The sequence below is a fragment of the Thalassophryne amazonica genome, chromosome 6, assembly GCF_902500255.1.
Source record: "Thalassophryne amazonica chromosome 6, fThaAma1.1, whole genome shotgun sequence".
Classification (NCBI taxonomy): Eukaryota; Metazoa; Chordata; class Actinopteri; order Batrachoidiformes; family Batrachoididae; genus Thalassophryne; species Thalassophryne amazonica.
The window spans coordinates 96,232,581-96,260,484 of record NC_047108.1 but is presented as its reverse complement, the minus strand read 5'-3'; the positions used below and the strand labels follow the sequence as shown (position 1 = coordinate 96,260,484).

The 27,904-nt window shown below is 40.9% G+C and overlaps 1 protein-coding gene across 2 annotated transcripts in view; it reads left to right on the top strand.

Moving 5' to 3' along the window:
* Nucleotides 1-27,904, top strand: part of scube3 (signal peptide, CUB domain, EGF-like 3) — a 316,073-nt gene that overhangs the window by 138,473 nt on the left and 149,696 nt on the right. For both annotated transcript variants that reach the window (XM_034172863.1, XM_034172864.1), the window contains exon 4: nt 15,926-16,060. In XM_034172863.1, the coding sequence (XP_034028754.1) occupies nt 15,926-16,060 (135 nt within the window). The remainder of the gene's footprint in view (nt 1-15,925; nt 16,061-27,904) is intronic.

Below are 27,904 nucleotides of genomic sequence, written 5' to 3'. Positions count from 1 at the left end.
AATAGAATAGTTCCTCTTTAAAGAGACTTGTTTTATTTAGAAGCATAGCAGCAGGTGTTGGTTTTCAGAGATGACAGGTGAGCTGGACTCTCAGGACATTTTTTTAAATCTTTTTATTGTTGTTGCTATACAGTACACATAGTTATCCTACAACTTTGCATACGATTACCATGGAATCACTGCATTTTCAAAATAGTCTTTCCCTTTTTTTAAAACCAATAGCAAAACAGCAAGATAAGTGTGTGTGTGTGTGTGTGTGTATATGTGTGTGTGTGTGTGTGTGTGTGTGTGTGTCAGTGTTTCAGTTTCCATACGCACAACATAGGTCAATTTCTCTATCATATACATGTCATGTATTACATCAAACAAATTTTCTTTTCTAGGTTTTGTCCCACTCCAAATATATCTTGAGAGTAATTTGTCCCATTCTATGAATTCCTTGTTGGATACTTCCACTGAAAGTTTTGGAATAAATACAATATACGAAGAAGTACATGGAATTTAATTCCTTTTACAACAATTACATCAAGGGTTGAGGTGATTAAAATCAACCTTTCTATATCCTCTTTTATTTTTGCTATCATTGGGTCATAATTTGCGATTTCCATCTGGTTTAAGTCATGTGTCAAATGAATCCCCAAATATTTCATTGAATTTTGGTTCCAATTGCTTTTGTATCTTTCCTTCACATTTTCCAACAGAAAATAATTATATGCTAGAACTTGTGTTTTTTGTGCATTTATTTTATAGCCTGATAAATGCCCAAATTCCCCAAAATCAGTCATAAGCTCTGGCAACGTTGTGTTAGGACTTCACAAATATATTAAAACATCATCTGCAAATAATGCAAGCTTTTGCTGTCTTCCCTTGATATCTATCCCCTTTATTTTTTTTATTTTGTTTTATTAACTGATGAAGGTCTCCTCTGTAGCTTCAACTTCTGGTGGAGTTTTTGGAGACACTTTCCTCACATTTTGAAGAGCAGAGATGTTCTCTTCTTCTTTCTGGACTTCAGGATTTGGTGTTCAGCTCCATCACTGGATGTTTTGAGCTGCATCTGTATTTGCAAGATTCTGTGCACAGCAAATGCTGAAATGTTCCTGATGTGGGACATTTCAGCAACAAGAAATATATCTCTTAAAGAAAATAGCACAGTGCTGTTTCGTGTTTCTTTCAATTTTAAGGTCTGATTACTAGATAGTTAAAAAAATTTAAATCAAAAAAATCTAAGTTATATAAAGTTGAGACTGTTCTTGTAGTCAGAGCAATAAGCATTAAAAAATTGTGTAGATTTATTTGGTAAAAATAGAAATAGCTCAAATAATATACAAATGTAAAACATTCACTCAGCTTGACTGGGTGATTGATTCTGCAGGTGAAGGGTAAAGGCTAAGCTAACATTAGCTGATAAATCTTTAGTGTTCAGTGATGCTCTAACGTCACATTATTTTCAGATTACTCACTTGCCTCATACGAATTTGCAGAAGCTCTGTTGCTCAAACTGGGTGTGTGTATATATATCCAAAAGTGAAGAATTTTGGATTGAGTGTGTCTGCTTGATCACATCAGCTGCTGTCTTTCTGTCTCACCGGGTCTGTGGGTCTCTGGCTGGCCCAGCCACTTCAGCTACGCTGAACAAAACTCCTCCCAAGCAGGCTGATGTCTGTCACTTTTCCTCTGTTTTTTCCTCCAAATCTTGTGGTTATGACTCTCAAACTGAGTGTTTCTCTTTTACTTGTCACAAATCCATGATGGCAATTGTCGTTGTTCACTGGATGCTTGAAAATCTAGATAGTGACGTAGAAATCTCTACCCCCTCTGCGCATCCTGATGCATTGTTGCAGCATCCACTTTTGCAAATAATGTGAGCGGAGGTGACAAAATGAGTCTGAAAACAGTCTGAAAGGCCCTTTGCTATATGATTGTGAGATTTGGATGCCAACCAGTAGGCTAAGGCAATGGGTTTTGTTATGAGGTCTCTTCAGAGGATCCTTGGGTACTCCTTGATGATTTTGCGTCAAACAGTTGGTTACTTGAGGCTTAGAAGAGAAGTGCCACAATGGCGGAACATCAGTTATCACATTTTGGCCATTATCTTGCCTGCAAGTGACTAAGTTGTAAGGTTTCCAGCAACTGGAATACACCAACTAGCTGATCATGTTCCACCTGGCTGCATCCTCCCACTTCGTGAAGTGGGAGGATGACTGGTTGTCTACCTGGAGGTTTGCCATCCAGGACCCAATGTGGTTCCATAGTGTGGCGCCCACGGCGACACATGCCACTCGCACACACTCCCATACATGAGTTGATTTGACATGAGATTTGCCGACGCAGCACAATTGCGCAAGTGACTTGTGTGTGTTGTCTTCCAAAACACAACATTCCTGGTCCAAAACCTGAGCCAAATCAACTTTCAGACCCATATTGGATCTGCTGTGGTAACCCGGAGCAAAAAGGGAGAAGCCAAAAGAAAGATTACATCAGATTTAGCGAGACAAAGAACTTCACGAGCTCAGCCCCCCCACTGACCTACTTATCAACTGCTAAGATTCCTACTCAGGTGCTACCAAATTTAGTGCTTAAAAATTGTGCACTCATGCATTCTGTGTGTGTGTGTGTGTGTGTGTGTGTGTGTGTGTGTGTGTGTGTGTGTGTGTGTGTGTGTGTGTGTGTGTGTGTGTGTGTGTGTGTGTGTGTGAGAGAGAGAGAGAGAGAGAGAGAGAGAAAGGAAAAAGGATAGAGAAAAATTAAATTTCTAACCCTGACCAGCGGAAAGTTCCCCAGAAAGGAAACTTCATCTTGAGGCTTTCTCAGACTGGACAAATAGACAGTAAATTAGTTTTGCATGACAGTTTATTATAAATAAAAAAAACTGTCTTGTGTATACAGCAGACCATTGATGCATCAAGCAGCGGAATAGTTGAGGATCCAGTGTGGTCAGTAGTGAAGAGCAAAACCTGGGGGGCGAGAGAGAGAGAGAGAGAGAGAGAGAGAGAGAGAGAGAACACAGAGCATCACGCAAGCTGCAATCAAACTCGCATTATCCCGAATCTTCATTTTTCAACACAAATAACGATACTCATGATTAGCAGATGTTTCTTTCATTATTCATTTGTTCCTTTTCTTTAGACATGCAATGACTTTCAAATGTTTCGACCCATTTGGAGAGACTAGCTGGCTGTGCACAATTCATTATCGGTGGAAAACATGTCATTTGTCAGCACCTCTAGTTTGTGGTCAGTTTCTTTTCCTCATGCGGCAGCAGAACCTGGCCTCAGGCGACACTTTGGTACACTCGAGGTGGATTTGCATATTTACTTGTGAGGCTCCTGCTCTCTCCTCTGTATCCCCTCCACCCCCAGCTCCTTCTCCCTCTTGCCCTGCATTCCTCTTGTCACAGGCCTGACAGACACTCGTCATCAGCAGGTACTCTGGCCCAAGTGGATCAAGTTTCCCACTTGCCAGGGGATTGTGCTGCATGTGCACTTTGATGGCCCAGTGTGCCCCAGTTACAGCTTTTCAGACCAGCTCCAGTTTTCAGCCATGTCAGATAAACATTAAGAGCATCAAGAGAGACATGTCCTTGGCTTCTTGTCTGCTCCCCCCAACACACACACTCACACACATACATACACACCTTTTTTTAGGATTATTTTTAGACTTTTTTCCACCTCAAATGTTTAGTGACATTTCTTCCTGTAGTGGGTTAACTGGACATCATGTCAAGTCTACACCCGGGTTATTTGAGTGCTGTTTAGAGTGGAGGAAGAGTCTCTTAAGGCCATGTCACACCATGAGAGATGGAGCAAACTGATTAGTTACACCATTAAAAATTTTATCCTGTGGCAGAATCACATAATCAGTAGGTCTCACATGGATTTGGGTGTCTGATGGACAGATGATGTCACATTTCCACTGGCAACACAGAGAGCTGCATTCCATAGAAACATTTTCCTGGTTTCAAGGCGTATATGCTCGCTTGGGTAAGCTGGATTTGAGCGGGACTCGCTGAAGACTGAACACAAATGTGGATGAGAATCAAAAGCTCAGCCGCACCTTTTTGCCAAGAGAATTTGTCGCGCTTCAGTTTTGAAATGCGTGTTTAAAACATACATTTCAAAACTGAAGCCTGACTGGCATTAACAACGCCGGAAATCATCTCAATTTGGGGCACAAAGTGGAATATCTGGTCACCCTAGCTGCATCGGTTCCTTTCTTTACTCATGCAGAATTCATACCCCGCGCTAGAGCTTTGGCCAATCAGAAGCCAAGTCTGAAACATCGAACACCCGTAGGATATAAATGCATGAATATCGTAAAAGTAAATAACAAATACAGGACAAACATGAAGGCAGTGGGAAAGCTCTCCACCTGATGTCTACTCAAAATTTTTAGCCTGCACAAAACTTTTTGATGGATTCGACAGACATCAGCTGACAAGGAACTCATTTTTTAGATTTTTGTAGGACAAAAATAAACACAAACTGATTTCCAAAATTTATATCAGGTCCTCATACGTTTCCGTCATACGTCATGGTGCGACACTGGTTTCACTTCTTCCTACTGAATACTGGTGTTCATCAGGGATGTATTCTGGATACTAAAGGTGTTCAGTATTTGTATGTGGTGGGTGCTGGTAGGGGTATGGAAACGTGGTGGTGCCTATATATATATATATATATATATATATATATATATATATATATATATATATATATATATATATATATATATATGTATATATGTGTATATATATATATGTATATATGTGTATATATGTATATGTGTGTGTGTGTGTGTGTATATATATGATACAGTTAATGCATTAACTGCATCATAGTGAGCCTTAGAACTTTTCAGCCTACCCTCGTATGTATATATCTATATATATATATATCAATCAATCAATCAATTTTTTTATATAGCGCCAAATCACAACAAACAGTTGCCCCAAGGCGCTTTATATTGTAAGGCAAGGCCATACAATAATTATGTAAACCCCCAACGGTCAAAACGACCCCCTGTGAGCAAGCACTTGGCTACAGTGAGAAGGAAAAACTCCCTTTTAACAGGAAGAAACCTCCAGCAGAACCAGGCTCAGGGAGGGGCAGTCTTCTGCTGGGACTGGTTGGGGCTGAGGGAGAGAACCAGGAAAAAGACATGCTGTGGAGGGGAGCAGAGATCGATCACTAATGATTAAATGCAGAGTGGTGCATACAGAGCAAAAAGACAAAGAAACAGTGCATCATGGGAACCCCCCAGCAGTCTACGTCTATAGCAGCATAACTAAGGGATGGTTCAGGGTCACCTGATCCAGCCCTAACTATAAGCTTTAGCAAAAAGGAAAGTTTTAAGCCTAATCTTAAAAGTAGAGAGGGTGTCTGTCTCCCTGATCTGAATTGGGAGCTGGTTCCACAGGAGAGGAGCCTGAAAGCTGAAGGCTCTGCCTCCCGTTCTACTCTTACAAACCCTAGGAACTACAAGTAAGCCTGCAGTCTGAGAGCGAAGCGCTCTATTGGGGTGATATGGTACTATGAGGTCCCTAAGATAAGATGGGACCTGATTATTCAAAACCTTATAAGTAAGAAGAAGAATTTTAAATTCTATTCTAGAATTAACAGGAAGCCAATGAAGAGAGGCCAATATGGGTGAGATATGCTCTCTTTTAGGACAACCTGATAATAATGAATTACAATAGTCCAGCCTAGAGGAAATAAATGCATGAATTAGTTTTTCAGCATCACTCTGAGACAAGACCTTTCTGATTTTAGAGATATTGCGTAAATGCAAAAAAGCAGTCCTACATATTTGTTTAATATGCGCTTTGAATGACATATCCTGATCAAAAATGACTCCAAGATTTCTCACAGTATTACTAGAGGTCAGGGTAATGCCATCCAGAGTAAGGATCTGGTTAGACACCATGTTTCTAAGCTTTGTGGGGCCAAGTACAATAACTTTAGTTTTATCTGAGTTTAAAAGCAGGAAATTAGAGGTCATCCATGTCTTTATGTCTGTAAGACAATCCTGCAGTTTAGCTAATTGGTGTGTGTCCTCTGGCTTCATGGATAGATAAAGCTGGGTATCATCTGCGTAACAATGAAAATTTAAGCAATACCGTCTAATAATACTGCCTAAGGGAAGCATGTATAAAGTGAATAAAATTGGTCCTAGCACAGAACCTTGTGCAACTCCATAATTAACTTTAGTCTGTGAAGAAGATTCCCCATTTACATGAACAAATTGTAATCTATTAGACAAATATGATTCAAACCACCGCAGCGCAGTGCCTTTAATATCTATGGCATGCTGTAATCTCTGTAATAAAATTTTATGGTCAACAGTATCAAAAGCAGCACTGAGGTCTAACAGAACAAGCACAGAGATGAGTCCACTGTCTGAGGCCATAAGAAGATCATTTGTAACCTTCACTAATGCTGTTTCTGTACTATGATGAATTCTAAAACCTGACTGAAACTCTTCAAATAGACCATTCCTCTGCACATGATCAGTTAGCTGTTTTACAACTACCCTTTCAAGAATTTTTGAGAGAAAAGGAAGGTTGGAGATTGGCCTATAATTAGCTAAGATAGCTGGGTCAAGTGATGGCTTTTTAAGTAATAGTTTAATTACTGCCACCTTAAAAGCCTGTGGTACATAGCCAACTAACAAAGATAGATTGATCATATTTAAGATCGAAGCATTAAATAATGGTAGGGCTTCCTTGAGCAGCCTGGTAGGAATGGGGTCTAATAAACATGTTGATGGTTTGGATGAAGTAACTAATGAAAATAACTCAGACAGAACAATTGGAGAGAAAGAGTCTAACCAAATACCGGCATCACTGAAAGCAGCCAAAGATAACGATACGTCTTTGGGATGGTTATGAGTAATTTTTTCTCTAATAGCTAAAATTTTGTTAGCAAAGAAAGTCATGAAGTCATTACTAGTTAAAGTTAATGGAATACTCAGCTCAATAGAGCTCTGACTCTTTGTCAGCCTGGCTACAGTGCTGAAAAGAAACCTGGGGTTGTTCTTATTTTCTTCAATTAGTGATGAGTAGAAAGATGTCCTAGCTTTACGGAGGGCTTTTTTATAGAGCAACAGACTCTTTTTCCAGGCTAAGTGAAGATCTTCTAAATTAGTGAGATGCCATTTCCTCTCCAACTTACGGGTTATCTGCTTTAAGCTACGAGTTTGTGAGTTATACCACGGAGTCAGGCACTTCTGATTTAAAGCTCTCTTTTTTAGAGGAGCTACAGCATCCAAAGTTGTCTTCAATGAGGATGTAAAACTATTGACGAGATACTCTATCTCACTTACAGAGTTTAGGTAGCTACTCTGCACTGTGTTGGTATATGGCATTAGAGAACATAAAGAAGGAATCATATCCTTAAACCTAGTTACAGCGCTTTCTGAAAGACTTCTAGTGTAATGAAACTTATTCTCCACTGCTGGGTAGTCCATCAGAGTAAATGTAAATGTTATTAAGAAATGATCAGACAGAAGGGAGTTTTCAGGGAATACTGTTAAGTCTTCTATTTCCATACCATAAGTCAGAACAAGATCTAAGATATGATTAAAGTGGTGGGTGGACTCATTTACTTTTTGAGCAAAGCCAATAGAGTCTAATAATAGATTAAATGCAGTGTTGAGGCTGTCATTCTCAGCATCTGTGTGGATGTTAAAATCGCCCACTATAATATCTTATCTGAGCTAAGCACTAAGTCAGACAAAAGGTCTGAAAATTCACAGAGAAACTCACAGTAACGACCAGGTGGACGATAGATAATAACAAATAAAACTGTTTTTTGGGACTTCCAATTTGGATGGACAAGACTAAGAGTCAAGCTTTCAAATGAATTAAAGCTCTGTCTGGGTTTTTGATTAATTAATAAGCTGGAATGGAAGATTGCTGCTAATCCTCCGCCCCGGCCCGTGCTACGAGCATTCTGACAGTTAGTGTGACTCGGGGGTGTTGACTCATTAAACTAACATATTCATCCTGCTGTAACCAGGTTTCTGTAAGGCAGAATAAATCAATATGTTGATCAATTATTATATCATTTACCAACAGGGACTTAGAAGAGAGAGACCTAATGTTTAATAGACCACATTTAACTGTTTTAGTCTGTGGTGCAGTTGAAGGTGCTATATTATTTTTTCTTTTTGAATTTTTATGCTTAAATAGATTTTTGCTGGTTATTGGTAGTCTGGGAGCAGGCACCGTCTCTACGGGGATGGGGTAATGAGGGGATGACACGGGGAGAGAAGCTGCAGAGAGGTGTGTAAGACTACAACTCTGCTTCCTGGTCCCAACCCTGGATAGTCACGGTTTGGAGGATTTAAGAAAATTGGCCAGATTTCTAGAAATGAGAGCTGCTCCATCCAACAAGACCAGGTTTTCCCCAGAAGCTTTACCAATTATCTATGAAGCCTACCTCATTTTTTGGACACCACTCAGACAGCCAGAAATTCAAGGAGAACATGCGGCTAAACATGTCACTCCCGGTCCGATTGGGGAGGGGCCCAGAGAAAACTACAGAGTCCGACATTGTTTTTGCAAAGTTACACACCGATTGTATGTATATATATATATATATATATATATATATGTATATATATATATATATATATATATATATATATATGTATATATATATATATATATATATATATATATATGTGTATGTGTGTGTATGTATGTATATATGTATGTATATATATATATACGCAGTCTGAGATAAAAGTAACGGACCTTATTTTTTTCAAAAACCATATGGATTTGAATCACGTGTGATTACATCAGACATGCTTGAACCCTCGTGGGCATGCGAGAGTTTTTTCACGCCTGTCAGTTACGTCATTCGCCTGTGGGCAGTCTTTGAGTGAGGAGTCGCCCACCCTCTCGTCGTTTTTTCATTGTTTAGGAATGGCTCAGAGACTGCTGCTTTGTTTGATAAAAATTTTTTCAAAAACTGTAAGGCACAACTGAGTGGACACCATTCGATAAATTCAGCTGGTTTTCGGTAAAAATTTTAACGGCTGATGAGAGATTTTGATCTGTAAGTGTCGCTTTAAGGACGGCCCATGGCACCTGACGGCGATCTGCGCTTTGAGGCGGCAGCGTCTCGCCGTTTTAAGTTTAAAACTTCCACATTTCAGGCTCTGTTGACCCAGTAAGTCGTCAGAGAACAGAGAACTTTCAGAAGAAGTCGGCATGAGGAGTTTATTCGGACATTCCATTGTTAACGGACATTTTGTAATGAAAGAACGTGCGGGCAGAGTCGCATGTCGGTCGCGACAGGAAAAACACCTCCGTGTTGGAAACCTTAACGGACAAGTTGGAACATGCCCAAGCTGTTAAACAATTTCTCAGTTACTCACTTGTTGAAAGCCATCAAAAGCCGCCTGAATTTTACAAATGGTTTTCAACACGGAGGTGTTTTTCCTGTCGCGGCGCACACAGATTCTCCGAGTCGTCACGGAAACGACTTGGCAAATTTGCGCACACGTCTTTCATTACAAAATGTCCTTAAACAGTGGAATGTCCGCATAAAGTCCTCATGTCGGCCTGTTCTGAATCTTCTCTGTTCTCTCACGATGTCCTGGGTGAATTAAGCCTTAAATTAGAATGTTTTCAGGTCAAAACAGGCCGACGTCGGCGCCTGGAAGCGCTGCGCAACATCCCGCTCCATGGGAAGTCCTTACAGCGACAGAAATAACCCATAATCTCTCATCAGCAGGTTAAACTTTTCACCAAAAACCAGCTTAATTTCTCGAATAGTGTCTACTCGGATATCCCTCACAGGTCCAGGAAAAATGTTGATAAAGCCTGCGCACCGTTCGCAGCGGCTATTCAGACAAGGAGTTTTGTCATGGAAAGAGGAGCGGATGCTTCGCGCATCGTGGCGGTGCCGCATGGCACACAGCAACGCCGTGATGAAGTCTCATGGGACATGTTCTGGCATGTCCAGGCACATCCACAATTTCTCGGATAATCACTCGATGGAAAAACCACCGACAGCTGTCTGAACGCCATCTCAAAGCCATCCTGTGAGACCAAAACGGAGGTGTTCCTTTGTCTCGCTCCATCAGCAAATCAGTCGTGACGCACGAAGCCTCCGCTCGGCTTTCCATGACAAAATCTCTCGTTAAAAGTGAAATCTGCCGGAAAATGGTTGATGTCCAGCTCTTGTGATAACCAGAGAAAGTGCACACGATGGTCTCGGATCCACAGAGCCATCCGTTTAGAAATGATCCGGTGGTTTGTGGCTCTCGATGGCGGCGCTGCTCGCCGAGCATCCTTAAAGCCGTCCTTAAAGCTGTAGTAACAGTCCTTATTCTCTGTGAAGCCCGTAAAATTTTCACCGATAGCCAGATAAATTTTTCTAATGGTTTCCAGCTGCCAGTCTCTAACAGTTTCTGAAAAAATTCTGATGGAAAAAAGCCCAAATCATTCCGCCATTTCCTGACAATGAAAATCCGCCGAGGGGGTGGACCACTCCTCACTCAAAGCCTGCTCACAGGCGAATGACGCAACCGATAGGCGTGGAAAAACTCACGCATGTGCGTGAGGGTTCAAGCTTGTCTGACGCAATCACACGTGATTCAAATCCATATAGTTTTTGAAAAAATAAAAAGGTTGGTTTCTTTTCTAATAGACCTCGTATATATATGTGTATATATGTGTATATATGTGTGTGTGTGTATATATATATATATATATATATATATATATATATATATATATATATATATATATATATATATATACACACACACACACGTCGGACTTGGGACTCCGACGGGGGCTTGCGCAGCTCTTCCACTCTCCCTTATCTCTGTTCTCTGCTTTAACCTTCAAGTCCCTACTTCATCAGACTGTGAATTCCTCAAATTATATTGGATACTGGATCTATTGGACTACTATTGGATTAACCATGGAATTGATCAGCTGGTCTCTGAACGCTATTGACACCATTTTTTCTACAAGAAGGTCAGGACCGGGGGATCCTACCTGCCCAGGTGGGATGCATCCTGCGGGCTATGTTCTCGACTCCTAGAGTTCCTGGTGTGGCATGCTTGGCGCCTTTCTCCATTGAGGACGTAGAGGATTTATTCATTTTTGGTCTCATGGTAGCAGCGCTGGTACTTTTTGGCTTATGTGCTGCCCTGATCTACTAGAAAATTGGCAAGACGACGGCATAAAGAACCATGGCCCCTCGCTTGTCCATCATGATTAACGAGGTTGGCAAGGCAGTGCCTTCTCAGACTGCGATGACTCTTGAACTCAGATGCAAATTGGATGACATCTTGGAGCAGATGCGTGCCTTGCAGTTGAAGTTGAAGATTTCAGAGGCCGGTGAATATTCTTAATTCATAATTGGGATTTGGTTGTTCAAGTGGAACTGTTAAAAGTGTTTTTCACCGCTCAAACCATAACACTACAGGCTTATCAAGCCTGAAGGTCAAATTGCCCGACTGTTTTCCCTCCAGAGGAATTTCTTCAGCCTGGGGATGATTTGGCTGTTTCTTATCTCAACTCACAAAGACAATAAACTGCTTTTCACAGGACTGAAGCATGCTCCATTCCCTCTCCCCACCCCCTTCGATCCTCCATCAACACTCCCCACTCCAGCGCCTGCTAACATCACTCCTTTCCCCTTCTGTGGGAGCGATGCAGTTTAGCTGCAACCCCCGTTCTTCCCCCCAAGCTGACGGAGGCGCATCTCAGGGTTGCTGTGTGGCCTTCACCCACTTGCCTCAATTCGGATAACGGATTCTTCAAACTTAGTGCACATAAACAATGGCAAATGTGTATGTGCTGTCTTTAATTCTGATGTGTGCCATTATTACGGTAAGTGGAGTGTAAACAATTTCTCCACTGTGAGATCAATAAAGTATATCTCATCTCATATATATATATATATACGAGGGCTGTCAATAAAGTATAGGTCCTTTTTATTTTTTTCAAAAACTATATGGATTTCATTCATATGTTTTTACGTCAGACATGCTTGAACCCTCGTGCGGATGCGTGAGTTTTTCCACGCCTGTCGGTGACGTCATTCACCTGTGAGCACTCCTTGTGGGAGGAGTCGTCCAGCCCCTCGTTGGAATTCCTTTGTCTCAGAAGTTGCTGAGAGACTGGCGCTTTGTTTGATCAAAATTTTTTCTAAACCTATGAGGCACATCGAAGTGGACACGGTTCGAAAAATTAAGCTGGTTTTCGGTGAAAATTTTAACGGCTGATGAGAGATTTTGAGGTGATACTGTCGCTTTAAGGACTTCCCACGGTGCGGGACGTCGTGCAGCGCTCCCAGGCGCCGTCGTCAGCCTGTTTCAAGCTGAAAACCTCCACATTTCAGGCTCTATTGATCCAGGACGTCGTGAGAGAACAGAGAAGTTTCAGAAGAAGTCGGTTTCAGCATTTTATCCGGATATTCCACTGTTAAAGGAGATTTTTTTAATGAAAGACGTGCGGGCGGATTGCAGCGTCGGCTCGCAGCCGCCGCGACGCTCCGCCACAGGAAAAACACTTCCGTTGGAAGCCTTAAGGACAAGTTGGAACATGTCCAGCTGTTAAACAATTTCTCATATACTCACTCCACTGAAAGCCATCAAAAGCCACCTGGATTTTACAAATGGTTATCAACACGGAGGTGTTTTTCCTGTGCCGCCGCACCGCGTTGGCCCGTCCGCACGTCTTTCATTAAAAAATCTCCTTTAACAGTGGAATATCCAGATAAAATGCTGAAACCGACTTCTTCTGAAACTTCTCTGTTCTCTCATGACGTCCTGGATCAATAGAGCCTGAAATGTGGAGGTTTTCAGCTTGAGAGAGGCTGACGACGGCGCTTGGGAGTGCTGCGCGACGTCTCGCACTGTGGGAAGTCCTTAAAGCGACAGTATCACCTCAAAATCTCTCATCAGCCGTTCAAATTTTCACCGAAAACCAGCTTAATTTTTCGAACCGTGTCCACTTCGATGTGCCTCACAGGTTTAGAAAAAATTTTGATCAAACAAAGCGCCAGTCTCTCAGCAACTTCTCAGACAAAGGAATTCCGACGAGGGGCTGGATGACTCCTCCCACAAGGAGTGCTCACAGGCGAATGACGTCACCGACAGGCGTGGAAAAACTCACGCATGCGCACGAGGGTTCAAGCATGTCTGACGTAAAAACATATGAATGAAATCCATATAGTTTTTGAAAAAAATAAAAAGGACCTATACTTTATTGACAGACCTCGTATATATAGTTATCTAAATATATATATATATAGTTATCTAAATTAATCACACTTTTTGATCTTCAATCCAAGTTATTTCTTAATGTTTGATGCAGTTGATGTTTGATATATATATATATATATATATATATATATATATATATATATATATATATATATATATATATATATATATATATATATATATATATATATATATATATCAAACATCGAACTCTCCCGCTGGGGTCGTGCACGCCTGCCCATCAGCGCGATGTTTCGTGCGAGATGTTTTGTGTGCTAATTTTGAGCTGTTTCGCGCTGTTTCGCCTTTTACATCCAAACGCCGTCCAAACCTTGCACTATATATGAAGGGGCATTAGTATTGTTCTAAGACACAAGAGCATTTAGATCAAAAGTTAATTAAAAGGTGAAACAGCTCAAAATTAGCACACAAAACATCTCGCACGAAACATCGCGCTGATGGGCAGGCGTGCACGACCCCAGCAGGAGAGTTCGTGCACACACCAGTGTCCATCGAGCAGGAATGGTGCCAGGTGCACCACATGGCACCACTTAAGTGGAATAAATAAAAACCAGCTGGTACATGTGGAACCACATCTCGCTGCTTATGTGGAATAAATAAAAAAATAAAATCCAGCCAGTACCTGTGGGACCACATCGCGCCACTTATGTGGAATAAAAAAAAAGAAAAAAACACACCACCTAGGACGCGAACCCGTGCCTTTCAAAAGCTCTGATTACTAGTCAGAGAGTTTCCCACTGAGCTACAGAGCTGTTCTTTGGAAGCTGCGGGAAACTGTCTCATATCAGGAAGGACATGGAAGTATTCCAAAAAAATTAAAAGCATAAAAAACATATAAAAACACCGCATTTATCAAGCGAGCAATAGAAATATGATCCGTCTGTTCCTCTGATGACCCATGGTCACAGACATACAGTCATGAAATGACGAATGAGAAGCAGTGGGCTCTGATGTCCACATCTACTGGTCCAGTGCATCCAGTCGGCCGCACACGTGTTCTGCCCGACATGCATGTCTTGTGGACAGCACGCCGTGGCACAGACACCACGCCACGTGGAACAGAACTCACATGGGTGACGTGACGGTCAGATCAGCTGTTGCGTGTCCTGATGGTCCAGTTCAACCTGGGGGCTGTCAGTGTCCACTCCATGCGTGCGCACGCTTGCTGCAGCTTTTCGCCACCATGGCGATATATGTTTTTATGTCCACGTAAATACAGCAATCAGACACACGTGCCTCACAGTGGACAGTTGTTAGTCCATGACTGTCCAAACACAGTAGGTGTTGTGTAGCTGGAATGTCCAGAATGACAGATCACCACAGCTGCTTCTGTCGGAAGCCACGCCTCCCGTGAGTGGAGCACACACACCCACGTGTCAGTGTGTGTGTTTGCAAAGAACTTAGACAAATCAAAGTAGTACAACAGCGGTCGTCTGCAGTCTGTTCTCATGCCAAGAGTGCGACTGGCCACACATTTTCTCAGTGCCATGCAAGTGGTGTTAGATGTTCGTGGGTGTCACCTGGAATTTGGCCAGTACCTGCTGCGAGAGGGTGCGATGGGTTCGCACGGCGCACACTCTGTCTTTCAGGCACTTGTGAGCGCAAATAGTTGTAGCAACAGGTGTACGAGGCGTTGGAGGCAGGGACGACATTACACGGTTTGCACATGATTCCTGCATCATGTGCACTGGCACAAGTTTGCACTTCGTCCAAACTTCGCACTATGTGTGAAGGGGCCCTAAACCATGGTGCCTTGTCCTTAAAAAAAATATGGATTATAATCTCATATTTCAAGTGTTAAATCTGGAAAATATTTCAAAATTTGTTGTATTAAAAGTACTACTTGCTGGAGTTAAATGCTCACATTTGCCGTGCATGCATCTGATTTTGGAAGTTCTGCTTGAGTCTGTTTTTACGAGAGCTTCATCAGGAGGATCATAATTTGGTCCCAGATACACATGACACAATTTCAGTTTCAGTTTATTTTATTTATATAGCGCCAAATCACAATAGAGTTGCCTCAAGGCGCTTCACACAAGTAAGGTCTAACCTTACCAACCCCCAGAGCAACAGTGGTAAGGAAAAAACTCAGACTCTAAGGGGTGACCCTCTGCTTGGGCCATGCTACAGACATAGATTACAGAACAATTCACAAAACGAATATACAGGAAAAGCTGTTGGTGCACAGGACAGGAGGGTCTCCAGCACAAATACCACACCCATCTCTGGATGGAGCTGCACCTTAAACAGAGAGAAAAAACAGAATCAGGCATCAGAAAGACAAGAAATACTGTATAATTTGCCAGCATTAAACAACAAGAAAAACAGAAGAAATACTAAGGTGATCGCCGGCCGCTAGCCCTAAGCTTCACTAAAAGAATTTAGGTAAAGTTGAGGCCGCGGCATGCTCCGTTTATTAATAAAATGAATTAAAAATGTAAAAAGCGTAAAACTATACTATACCAGTATGCTAGCCATACGAAATGGAAAATAAGTGCGTCTTAATTCTGGACTTGAAAGTCTCCACAGAATCTGACTGTTTTATTGACGCAGGGAGATCATTCCACAGAACAGGGGCACAGTTTGTGCAGTATTTGTTGTGTCTAGTAATGATGTCACTAACTTTGGTTTGTCTGCTTCCTGGCAGATGTCGACGAGTGTTCAGAAGGAAACGGCGGATGCCAACAGATTTGTGTCAACATGATGGGTAGTTATGAGTGCCGCTGTAGAGAAGGATTTCTCCTGAGTGACAACCAGCATACATGTATCCAACGGCCTAAAGGTTAGTCATGCATGCACACACACACACACACACACACACACACACACACACACACACACACACACACACACACAAAAACTCTGATGTTTATGGATAGCAGGAGCACTCCAGCAGCTTTTGAGTTGAACTGTAAGAGGGTAACCGTTTTTATTCAGTGATGTGACGATGATGCTGATGATGCTGATGATGCCTAACATTATTAGAACAAATGTTGTTGCCTTGTGGAGAACTTGATGAAATGTGAACAAAGTACATCCAAGTCTGAGGGCAGAAACGTGAAAAAAAAAAAACGTATAAATCTCTTCTTGTTTTCCTCCTTTCCTTTCAAATTGAGCCAATCTCGTGCTTGGCAGCGGTTTAAGGTGTCAGTGGTGTGAGAGTGGCCTGCAGGGGACTGTGAGCAAAGAAAACAATTAAAGGTGTAGCCCGCGGCTGGCACATCTCTTGTTTATAGAGCATTCCTGTGGGATGGAGACGTGAGGAAGGTACAGAGCTAAACAGCTCAGACTCGTCACTCGTCAAACACAGCAGCCAGTACGTAATAACGTCATGGTTTCATTCAGTTGGAAGTGGAGAAAAAAGCTGTTGGGGAAAATGTCAGTATTTTGCATAATTTGTTGTAGCTCTTTTCTACAGTGACTGAGTTTAGGAAGTCTTGTCAGAGGGAAATGTGTTATCCCATGAATAAGACAGGTTCTTTAACATATTTCACTTGTCTTTTTAAATGTAGTGCTTTTTTCCAACAAGGATTTACATGGGAAGAGTGACGGGTTCTGCATGATTTACGTCATTTTGAACAGCACCCACTGAATAGAGAATGCTGCTTTTAGATGATTTATGCCGTTTGTTTGAATTTGTTACAATTTCAGCCTTTCCATTATTTCTATTAAATGTTCTTTTGACACTAGAAAATGTTAAGTGTGCTACTTTGATTTATGCAAAATTGTCAAAATTTTCTTTGTGATCAAATCTAGTTATTATGAAGTGTTTTTCTTCATATATTTTTAAAAATTGTATCTAATTTTATTTGCTCAAAGTATGAATTTTGGGAAGGAATGCATGGCAAATATAGTGAGTTACAGCGAGGAAAATAAGTATTTGAACACCCTGCTGTTTTGCAAGTTCTCCCACTTAGAAATCATGGAGGGGTCTGAAATTTTCATCTTAGGTGCATGTCCACTGTGAGAGACATAATCTAAAACAAAAAAATCCAGAAATCACAATGTATGATTTTTTTAATAATTTATTTGTATGTTACTGCTGCAAATAAGTATTTGAACACCTACCAACCAGCAAGAATTCTGGCTCACACAGACCTGTTTATTTTTCTTTAAGAAGCCCTCTTATTCTGCACTCTTTACCTGTATTAATTGCACCTGTTTGAACTTGTTTCCTGTATAAAAGACACCTGTTCACACACTCAATCAATCACACTCCAACCTGTCCACCTTAGCCAAGACCAAAGGGCTGTCTAAGGACACCAGGGACAAAACTGTAGACCTGCACAAGGCTGGGATGGACTACAGGACAACAGGCAAGCAGCTTGGTAGAAGACAATAACTGTTATGATTATTTATTAGAAAGTGGAAGAACACAAGATGACTGTCAATCTCCCTCGGTCTGAGATTCCATGTAAGATCTCACTTTGTGGAGTAAGGATGATTCTGAGAAAGCTCAGAACTACACAGGAGGACCTGGTTAATGACCTGAAGAGAGCTGGGACCACAGTCACAAAGATTACATTAGTAAGACATGATGCTGTCATGGTTTAAAATCCTGCAGGGCAGCAAGGTCCCCCTGCTCAAGCCAGCACATGTCCAGGCCCGTTTGAAGTTCACCAGTGACCATCTGGATGATCCAGAGGAGGCATGGGAGAAGGTCATGTGGTCAGATGAGACCAGAATAGAGCTTTTTGGAATCAACTCCACTTACCATGTTTAGAGGATGAGAACAACCCCAAGAAAACCATCCCAACCGTGAAGCATGGGGATGGAAACATCATACTCTGGGGGTGTTCTTCTGCAAAGGGGACAGGACGACTGCACCATATTGAAGGGAGGATGGATGGGGTCATGTATTGTGAGATTTTGGCAAACAACCTCCTTCCCTCAGTAAGAGCATTGAAGGTGGGTCATGGCAACTAAGCCAGGGCAACTAAGGAGGGGCTCCGTAAGAAGCATTTCAAGATCCTGGAGTGGCCTGGCCAGTCTCCAGACCTGAACTCAACAGAAAATCTTTGGAGGGACCTGAAACTCCAAACCTGAAAGATTTGGAGAAGATCTGTATGGAGGAGTGGACCAAAATCTCTGCTGCAGTGTTTGCAAACCTCGTGAAAACTACAGGAAATGTTTGACCTCTGTAATTGCAAACAAAGGCTTTTCACAGGTGTTCAAATACTTACTTGCAGCAGTAACATACAAATAAATTATTTAAAAAATCATACATTGTGTTTTCCGGATTTTTTTTTTTTTAGATTATGTGTCTCACAGTGGACATGCACCTAAGATGAAAACTTCAGACCCCTCCATGATTTCTAAGTGGGAGAACTTGCAAAATCGCAAGGTGTTCAAATACTTATTTTCCTCACTGTAACTCCATGAGATGTTGGAGTTGATATGAAGGAGGAAGTGCATGTGCACATGCGCAAGGTTCAAAGCTCACACTCCATTGGATAGAAGCTGGGAACTCAGAATTTCTGATTTGCAATTAGAATAAATATATGTATAGAGTCTAACAAAGCTATGATGAAATATTCGACTTGATTCAACAAACCAGTTAAAGATGTAACTGTAACTAACGTTAGTAATTATAACTGACATGGCAGACCTGTCTTACCTATTTAGCAGATATCCAGGTATTAGTGTGAAATTTGCTCAGACTTTATCTGGTGATCTTCCCAGCAGGATTGCTCGTGGCCTACATTGATTAGCTTTGTGCATCGCTCTTTTCCTCTGTTTCCATTTTCCTTTTTCCCCCCTTTGGCACTTTCAGTCACAACTGAACATCTACTGCAGGGGTGCCCAAATCCTTTCCTATGAAGGGCCAAAAATGAACCTGGGTGGAGAGCCATGGACCAAAAATTAATTTTAATGTTATGTCAAAGTACATTACATTATCCTTTGTACAAAATTTACATTTGAAATCTAAAACTAAATTTATGTATCATAAAAAAGACTTCTCTGTAATCTCCTTGCAGTATTTTATTAGTGTGCACACTACAAAGACAATAAAACACCCATATTTTTGCATAACATATTTCAAAGACACCTTCCTCCATGGTGCTTTGGAAAATTAAGTTGAAAATAGCTGCATTGTCGGCTGAAAAGTGAATTTTCACTTAATGTTGAAAAATTGATGAAATTGACAATACACAGTAACAAATCAGTACTGGATATTATGTTTACAACATTTAAGTTACACATCACAAAATGCCCTCATATAGGCCTTGCATACCATTCTTGAATGCCGTTGTGATGGCAAAAGAGGCCTTCTGAAGGATTTTTTTTCCTGAGCCCACTAGATGGCACTGTTCATTCAAAAAGAATTCCAAAAAAAAAAAAAAAAACTCCACAGTGCCCCACCATTTCTACATGTAATATTTTGGTCAGATATGGAACCATAGCGAACTCTGAAAAACAGCAGTTGGGGCAGAAATAAAAACACCTCTTTTGTTGTCAATATCATGCTCTGCAACATGACGGGCCAAATCAAAAGGATCTGGCCATGTTTGGCCTACAGGCCCAAATTGGGCTTTTTTTAGGGGGAGGTGATGGTCTGAGGGAGGTGATGATCTAGTGGTTAAGGTGTTGGGCTTGAGACCAGAAGATCCTTTGTTCAAATCCCAGCCTGACTGGAAAATCATTAAGGGTCCTTGTTCAAGGTCTTTACTCCCCTATTGCTCCCGGTGTGTAGTGAGCGCCTTGTATGGCAGCACCCTCACATCGGGGTGAATGTGAGTCATAATTGTAAAACGCTTTGAGTGTCTGATGCAGATGGAATAGCATTATATAAATGCAGTCCATTTACCATTTTTTAAATTTATGTTATTTTGGGGGGCTCTGTGATCTTAACACTACCATTGCTACACGAAGTGCATCATGGGGCCTTGTTTCTGTATTTTAACCCACATGGGGTCAACATTTTAAATGGTTTCCAGACAAGATTAATTTGGAGTAAATTGGCAATATGAGACTGTGAATAATTTTGAATACTAATGAACAAAATAATAGTGGTGCAGAAGAAATTAATTTTCTTGATGTAAATAGTAAAAAAATAAAAAGTCAAAAGGGAAGACACCTTTAAAACCCAATTGTTTAAAGAAAACCAAGGAGTTGTTGTCTTAACATATGATGAATAAATTACAGTCGGTGTAATACAGTGCTGTCATTCAAGTCTTGAGGTATCCATCAATGCCAAAGGGTTATTATCATCCTCATGTTCATTTTAGAAGCAGTCTGCTGCTGGAGGTGCAGTTCTTTGGGATTTTAACACCAAAGTATAAATATCTTTGTGTCTCCTGTGTTGTTTTTTCTCTTTTCTTTTCTGCTGTTTCTAATTTCGTGCTCGGTGGCAGAGCTTATATCTGTGGTGTTTTGTTTAGGGGATGTGAATTTACTTTGTACATCTTAAAAGAAACAGAAATATAAGAGGAAAACGAGCATCTGTTAACACTATTACAGAACACGTTTGTTTGTGAAGTAGTTGTCTTGCTGTCTAAAGCTTCCTCAGCTGTGCCGCTTCAGGCTAAGATTGTGTTATAGATCTTTTCACATTTCCCGGCATTTCGCAAACCCAGACTCGACGTTAAACAGGTTCCAAGACGCTATCTTGATCGCTGCCTTCTTTTGTGCTGGGTAATATCACGTATTCACGCAGGGAGTCATTAGGTTCTTTTGTTCCTAAGACCCCTGAATGGTGAGGATGTTAGAAGTCTGGTTTGTAAGATCAGTCTGCCCTGGTGAACTGTCAGTGTTTGCATTTCATATATGCACTGTTATTTGAGGGTGGTGAAAATCTGGACCATGTGTTTCAACGCACTATATCAGTGCTGTCCGAAACAGACTGCGAGCACGCGTCCGTTCTAACCCAGCTACTATGTCTCCTTTCACTTATCCTGTCCACTTTGCCTTTCCCTCATTTTGTGAACAGCTCGTCAATTGTCCATTTGTAAATAAATGCTGTCTTTATCACTTCCAGGTGAACTTAAAGACGCTATAAATCTCCAGCTTACTCACTCATTACATACCGTAACTGCACTAAAACTAGCTCATTATTTTGAAAGACTAGCAAAGCAACTACTCCTGAATTTATCACCTCAACCCAGGAGTTTATGTTTTTGTCCATTTGTTGGTCGTTTTATTACTAAGATGACTCAAAAACAGATTCTTGCAAAACTTAACTGTAAGTAACCATTACAAATGGATTTAGACTGTTTTTTTTTTTGTTTTGTTTTTTGTAATAATGTTAGATGTTGGCACACTTCAGAGGGAATGTCATGAACAAGTGGAAATGTTTGGTGGGTTAATGAATTAGTTTTGGTGTATAGTAGGAAAAGACATCACACAGATGCTACTTTGAAATTCACAATTTTTGAGATTGTGTTATTATTGTCTCCTGCCATTTGGAAGACTCAAATATATATATAGGCCCAGAGACTCATTGGTGCTGGTGCTTATCCCCGGATTCTGTAGCGTAAAACAGATGAGAGTCTACGACTCTTAGAAAGTTCATAGATTACTTCCCCAGCCAAGGCCACTACCCATTTACAGCTTGGTCGACTGCGACAATGCAGATGCAGCGTTTTGTATAAAGATATTGACAGGCAGCGTGATGGGGAATCAAACCCAGGTCTGCAACTCCTGTAGCTCCTAATACCATTGGGTACCTACAGTCTCAACGCAGGACATTAAAAATGGGTATGCGTTTGTCTGTCACACACCTTGAAAATCACGCCAGAGGAGGGTAGAATAAATACTATAATCTCGGTTTCATAAAGCGGTCTCATCTTGTTTAGTTGACTAAACTCACTTAGTCGACTAATCTTTTGACGTTAGGCATTGCACAAACTGCTTAGTCGGCTATAGTTTCACGTTAGCTGACTAAAGTTTTTAGCCTGGTAGAGAGGAGACTAATCTTATTTTAGTCAACAAAACTTCAGTGTTTTACCTCAAAAACAGCAGCTATCATATCCCACCAATTGATGGAGCAGGAAGGAAGGAGAGCCTTGCGGTGGGAGTGGGTGTTCCAGGACTGGAATACTCATAGATGTTTACAGATGCTGAGACAAGGAGCGCTTCTCCTCTGGTGCCACGGACTCAGCCGTGTTTGTAGCAGACGACCAACACGGAAGTAAACAAAACTCTCATGCATTAGAGGCGTTTCTTGGCAATGGCACTGGTGAGGCCGCTTATGCCTATGAAAATCGTCAACTAATGTTAGATGGCTAATCTACAAATTTAGCCGTTGATATTAAACGGATAATCTTGGGTGACTAACCTTAGTCGACTAAGTAAGTTTAGTAGACGAAAAGATTAGACTGCTTTATGAAACTGGGCTCAGCAACACAATCTCAAGAACTGCTCCATCAACTCTGGGTCTCTAGAGACAAACGCAAGTGGGGTTGGGTATCGAAAATCGGTTATTTTCAAGAATCGTTAAGAAGTGATTCAATCCACCAACATCAATAGCCTTTTTGCTTAGCAATTCCCTTATCGGTACTTCAGGGCGGCCATTGTTTTTGAGAGCGTTTATCAGGAAAATGATCATTTCTCTACCTTGATTGCAGACCCTGCAACAGGTCTGCAATCAACTACAAGTACTTCTGCAGCGGCTCTGCTTGAACCAATGAAGCAGTGCTCTGACCCGTTGCTTCGTTGGTTCTCTGCTTTGCTGTTTTTCAGAAGCGGCAAGTCTGCTTCTTAACCCCTCTCAAAGCCATTTAAGGATGTCAGTCGTGAGTCACCTTTGTGCGGATTAAAGTCACTAACTAGGACCCTTGTCTTGTTGTGGGCAAGAGACGAAAATTGCCCTCCGTTCCATTCACACAGCTCCAAACACTGCACCGCTCTCTGCTGAGTCAAGTTAGAAAGATGGAGTCTGGTCAGAATGAATACCTTCAAAGTGAATCACCGTTTTGACACCTCTTTACAAGCGCTGTAATACAGCGTTGTTGTTTTTTTATGAATTACATTGATGTTGACTTGCAGTGCAGCCGGCTGCAAGAGCTCAGCTCAGAGGCTATGGAGTTACATTTGTCTCATTAATATCTGAAAGGAAATGCTTTTGACAAAAGCTATAGATTTTTTTATTTCTATTTATATTCAAAGATCAAGGATCCAGTGACCAATTTCATATTTATTTACTTTAAGACTCAATAAAATGTTGCTGACATAGAAAACTTGTAAAGCCTGCTTTTAGTACACAGAAAATTCACAGGAGGTATTGATAAGGGAATCGATAAGGAATCGGTTTGATAAGCAGAATCGATAATGACATCGATATTGATACAATCTTATCATTACCCATCCTGACACGCAAAGGACCGAGTCAGCTGGCAAGCAATGATACATATGGGAGTGGAAGACTTGGAAAAAATGTGTACAAGTAACACAGAGGAGAAGAGTAGAAAGGGGAAGGAGAGAGCACAAGTACCTGACTGGTGATGTCGTTAGCACAGTATTTTAAGGGGAGGGTCCACTATTCCTAGGGTCCACTGGTCTTAACCACTTTATATTATTTGATGGTGTATATTACAACCCAAAACTGATTTTAAAGTTCACAAATAATGTAATACTTGCAAATAGCTAACAAACCAGATCCAGTTTTGTTCAATTTAGTTGTACCAAAAAAAATGATTCTGTTGACATACACCATTACGAGGGTAGGCTGAAAAGTTCTAAGGCTCACTATGATGCAGTTAATGCATTAACTGCATCATAGTGAGCCTTAGAAACTGCATCATAGTGAGCCTTAGAACTTTTCAGCCTACCCTCGTAAGCTTTAATCGGACTGTTGTCTATAAATCTGTTGAATTAAAATCAACAAACAATGGTAATTCACCATAATTAAATGTTTTTTGTTATTGTCACACTTTTGTAACATTACTTAGCCTACTTTAGTGGAACATACGTATAGCCTACCATAAATGTAAAAATGACTTCAACATGCTCTCCTAAATACGTGGACTAGGACTGGTGGACTCTAGGACTAGTGGGAAGTTCCCATATATTAAGACATGCGAATGATTAGATCCATCATGAATCACTGCTTTAATGCCCTCCCCTCACTCATGTCCTCAGCCACCATAAATATGTGTTTTTTAAGCACATTACAGATTCCATTGGTTACAATGTAGGCATACACTAACACCAAGCTAGCACCAAGGCGATTATACAAGATATTATACATATAAAGACTTTAAATAACATAAGAAAATGGTGCAACACGGCAGCATTTTGCAATTATAAATTGCAACTGGATTAAATATGTACAATTTAGAAGGATCTTGGAACATGTATCGCAATAATTTATCAATAATTGCTCTCGGGAAAACCTAATGATTCAACAGATTATACCTACATTTATGGGCTGTGATACTAATAAAGTATGTATACCTTACCTTTGGACTCGGGTTGATACAGATACATCGGGGCGTGATACATAAACAGACATGTAATAAGATATTTATCACATATTACAACAAAAATTAAGAACAAGAACCATATAATTACTGTTAACTCCATTTAATAACAACTCATTTACTCCTTACATCAACAACGTTCCTTCAGCACTTGTGCTAATAATAAATAGCATAACACAGTAGGCCTGATCTGTATAATCATCAAAATAGTTAAAGAATATTCATACACGTGAATCATGTAGAACGAATAACACAGGTAAATCATGTAAATATGTAAATTATGGAATGTTCTTATGTCTCTCTATAAAGTCATGAGTGTCCTCTTCACTGATGTTTCACAACTTCAGTATGAGACTCGAGTTGTAGAATTCTCCTTGCTAGGGAGGCTAAAACTCTCTCACCTTGATGAGACATCTTGGTTGAATGAAATGATCTGGATCCTGTATCAGGACTGCACTTGTCACCAGGGTAACACAAAATGGGGGTGTGTCATTGCTGGGGCTGAGAAATTGGGGCTCTTGATTGGATGAAAAGTGGGACGATACAAAGCCTGGTATTTTCAATGTCTTTTTTTTTTGTATCGCCCTGTTTTAAGATTTATATCGCCCTGATTTTTATTATTATTGCCACAGTTTCCAGGACAGTAAAATTGCTAGGAAAGTGTGTGATTTATCAGCCCTATTTTTTCTTATATCTCATGAGGGCTGGTTTATGAGCATATAAGGGCAGATTTTTGTTGTAATATGTGAAAAATTTTATTTATTAACTCGCTCACTCATCTTAAACTGTTTACTCCAATTAAGGGTCACGGAGTCAAAGGGCGTGATGCGGGGTACACCCTGGACAGGACGCCAGTCTGTCACAGGGCCACATATCGACAAACACATTCACATTCAGACCTGCGTGTCTTTGGATGTGCAAGGAAGATGGAGAGGGAACCAATAGTTTTCTATGTGTCATAATCAGCAATTAACTTTTTTTTGTTGCAGTTTTAGTCAGTTTTCTACCAAGTTCTCTTCCTCACCTTCACCTGCTTGCTCTTCTCCAGGGTGCTCTTGGTGGAGCACATAACTTCAGTTTTAGTATCAGTTCATGTTCAAAAATGATATGCTGGGTAATCACAAAGGCGCATGACTGAAGGCGAATGGGAGTGGTTTTTTGGAGTTATTAGACAGTAATTCTACAGAATTGCCTCAAATATGACTACCCTTACGTAGGGTAAAATTAGGCCCAAGTGATTCCATCTCTGAGAAAAAGAAGTCATTGAGAAAATTAAAACAAATCTCATCTCTCAGTCAAGGCTGTTTAAGAGCTGCCCTCCATCCATTCTGCAGAGGCTCTGCAGCCTGGGGTGCAGTTTGCTCATGAGCTTTATTGTTCTCATTAAAAAGACATCAGCTTTCCATTTCTTTCATTATGGGGTCAGGTGTTCCCTGGGTAACTTATGCAAGTCTTTCTAGAGGCGGTGGTGTGCTGGTTGCTGAAGTGCCTGGTGCTACCAGTCTGGTCCCCGCTGGTTGGAAGCCCTTGTTAGCAGTGAGACTGTGCCAATTAGGCAGCAGGAGTCTGCCAGCCTCTCAGCTAATGACAAGTCTGCTGCTGGCCTGTGTCTTATTAGACCTGCCCCTGCCCCGCCGAACAGGAATAACTCCAGTCAAATAAAGGCTCCATCGTCTGGCTGGCCAAAATGTAACAGTTCATTTATTCTTCCCAAACCTTTCTCAAGAAGTCAAGAAATAAAGGCTTTGAAAAGGCCAGCCCAGGTGTTCAGTTCCTCATGGGAGTGGCATTTGGGTCAAAAGGGGCTCCTTTTGTGGGACGTGACACTTTTTTGTGAAGTTGCTGTGGCTGTACCCCTTTAACTCTATGCACAGTGCCTATGAATAGTATTCACACCCTTGTGTCTTTACACACGTTAATTTCTTTACGCAGTCTAAAAAACAGTAGTAATTCAGACTTCTCTTTATTAAAATTTAAAATTAAATTAAAATATCAAAGCCAAAAAGATAGGTTTCATAAGTAATGTCACCTTTCGGTATAACACGAGTAAATCATCACTTCTACAGTCAGTTTTCTTCAGACAAGTTGGGGGTTGATATGTCAACATTTCCAGGTCACTGAATATGTCTTTGACTTTATTTACTTCAGTCATTATAAACACAAATAGTGTGGTACTATGCAGTCAATCTGTCTGGAGTAGGCAGTCCTCAAAAACTGAGTGGCCATGCAAGAAGCAGACTCATGAGGGAAGCCACCTAGACACCCATGACAACTCTGATGGAATTTTGGCTTTTTGTAGGTGACTGGAGAGACTGGCAGTCAGGCAAAGCTGATTTGTTGCAGCACCTGTCACAGCTTCATGGTGGTGAGGAAAGAGAATGACATAGAAACAAGGAAACAGATCTGATCTATGCTCGAGTTTACCCAGTCAAACTGTAGCTGAACTACAAATAGTCTTTCTTTTTTTTTCATTTGGAAGAAAATCCTTTTCTGCTCCGCTCTACCATGAAGTTGTTGTATAACTGGTGATGCAAAATAAAAATAAAAAATAAAAAACTTGCACTATTTGCTGTTTCACCATTTACAGCCAGAGAAGAATATAACACCTTCAGTGTTGCCCTGCATGTTTTGATGGCTTCCCTCACTAGTCTCCTTTACTGTCAGACTGAGCAGTGAAAGTTTGATAGTTTTGATTGTAATTGCCCAGGAAAAAAAAATCTTAAATACTTTCTGTGAAATTCATTTTTGATATTGCACGCAGTTTTACAACAATTCCATCTGATGTCATGGACAAGTGTCCCCCCCCCCCCGCCAAGCCTTGAATGGAAAGGTTGGCCTTGTTTGCTTTCCACACCTCAGGTTACATACCAGGAGGAAAGTTTACAGCTTGTGAACAACTTGGCTATTATTTGGCTAAATTGTATTACAGACATTAGAGCATGCCATAGGTATTAAAGGCACTGCGCTGCAGTGGTTTGAATCATATTTATCGAATAGATTACAATTTGTTCATGTAAATGGGGAGTCTTCTTCACAGACTAAGGTTAATTATGGAGTTCCACAAGGTTCTGTGCTAGGACCAATTTTATTCACTTTATACATGCTTCCCTTAGGCAGTATTATTAGACGGTATTGCTTAAATTTTCATTGTTACACAGATGATACCCAGCTTTATCTATCCATGAAGCCAGAGGACACACACCAAT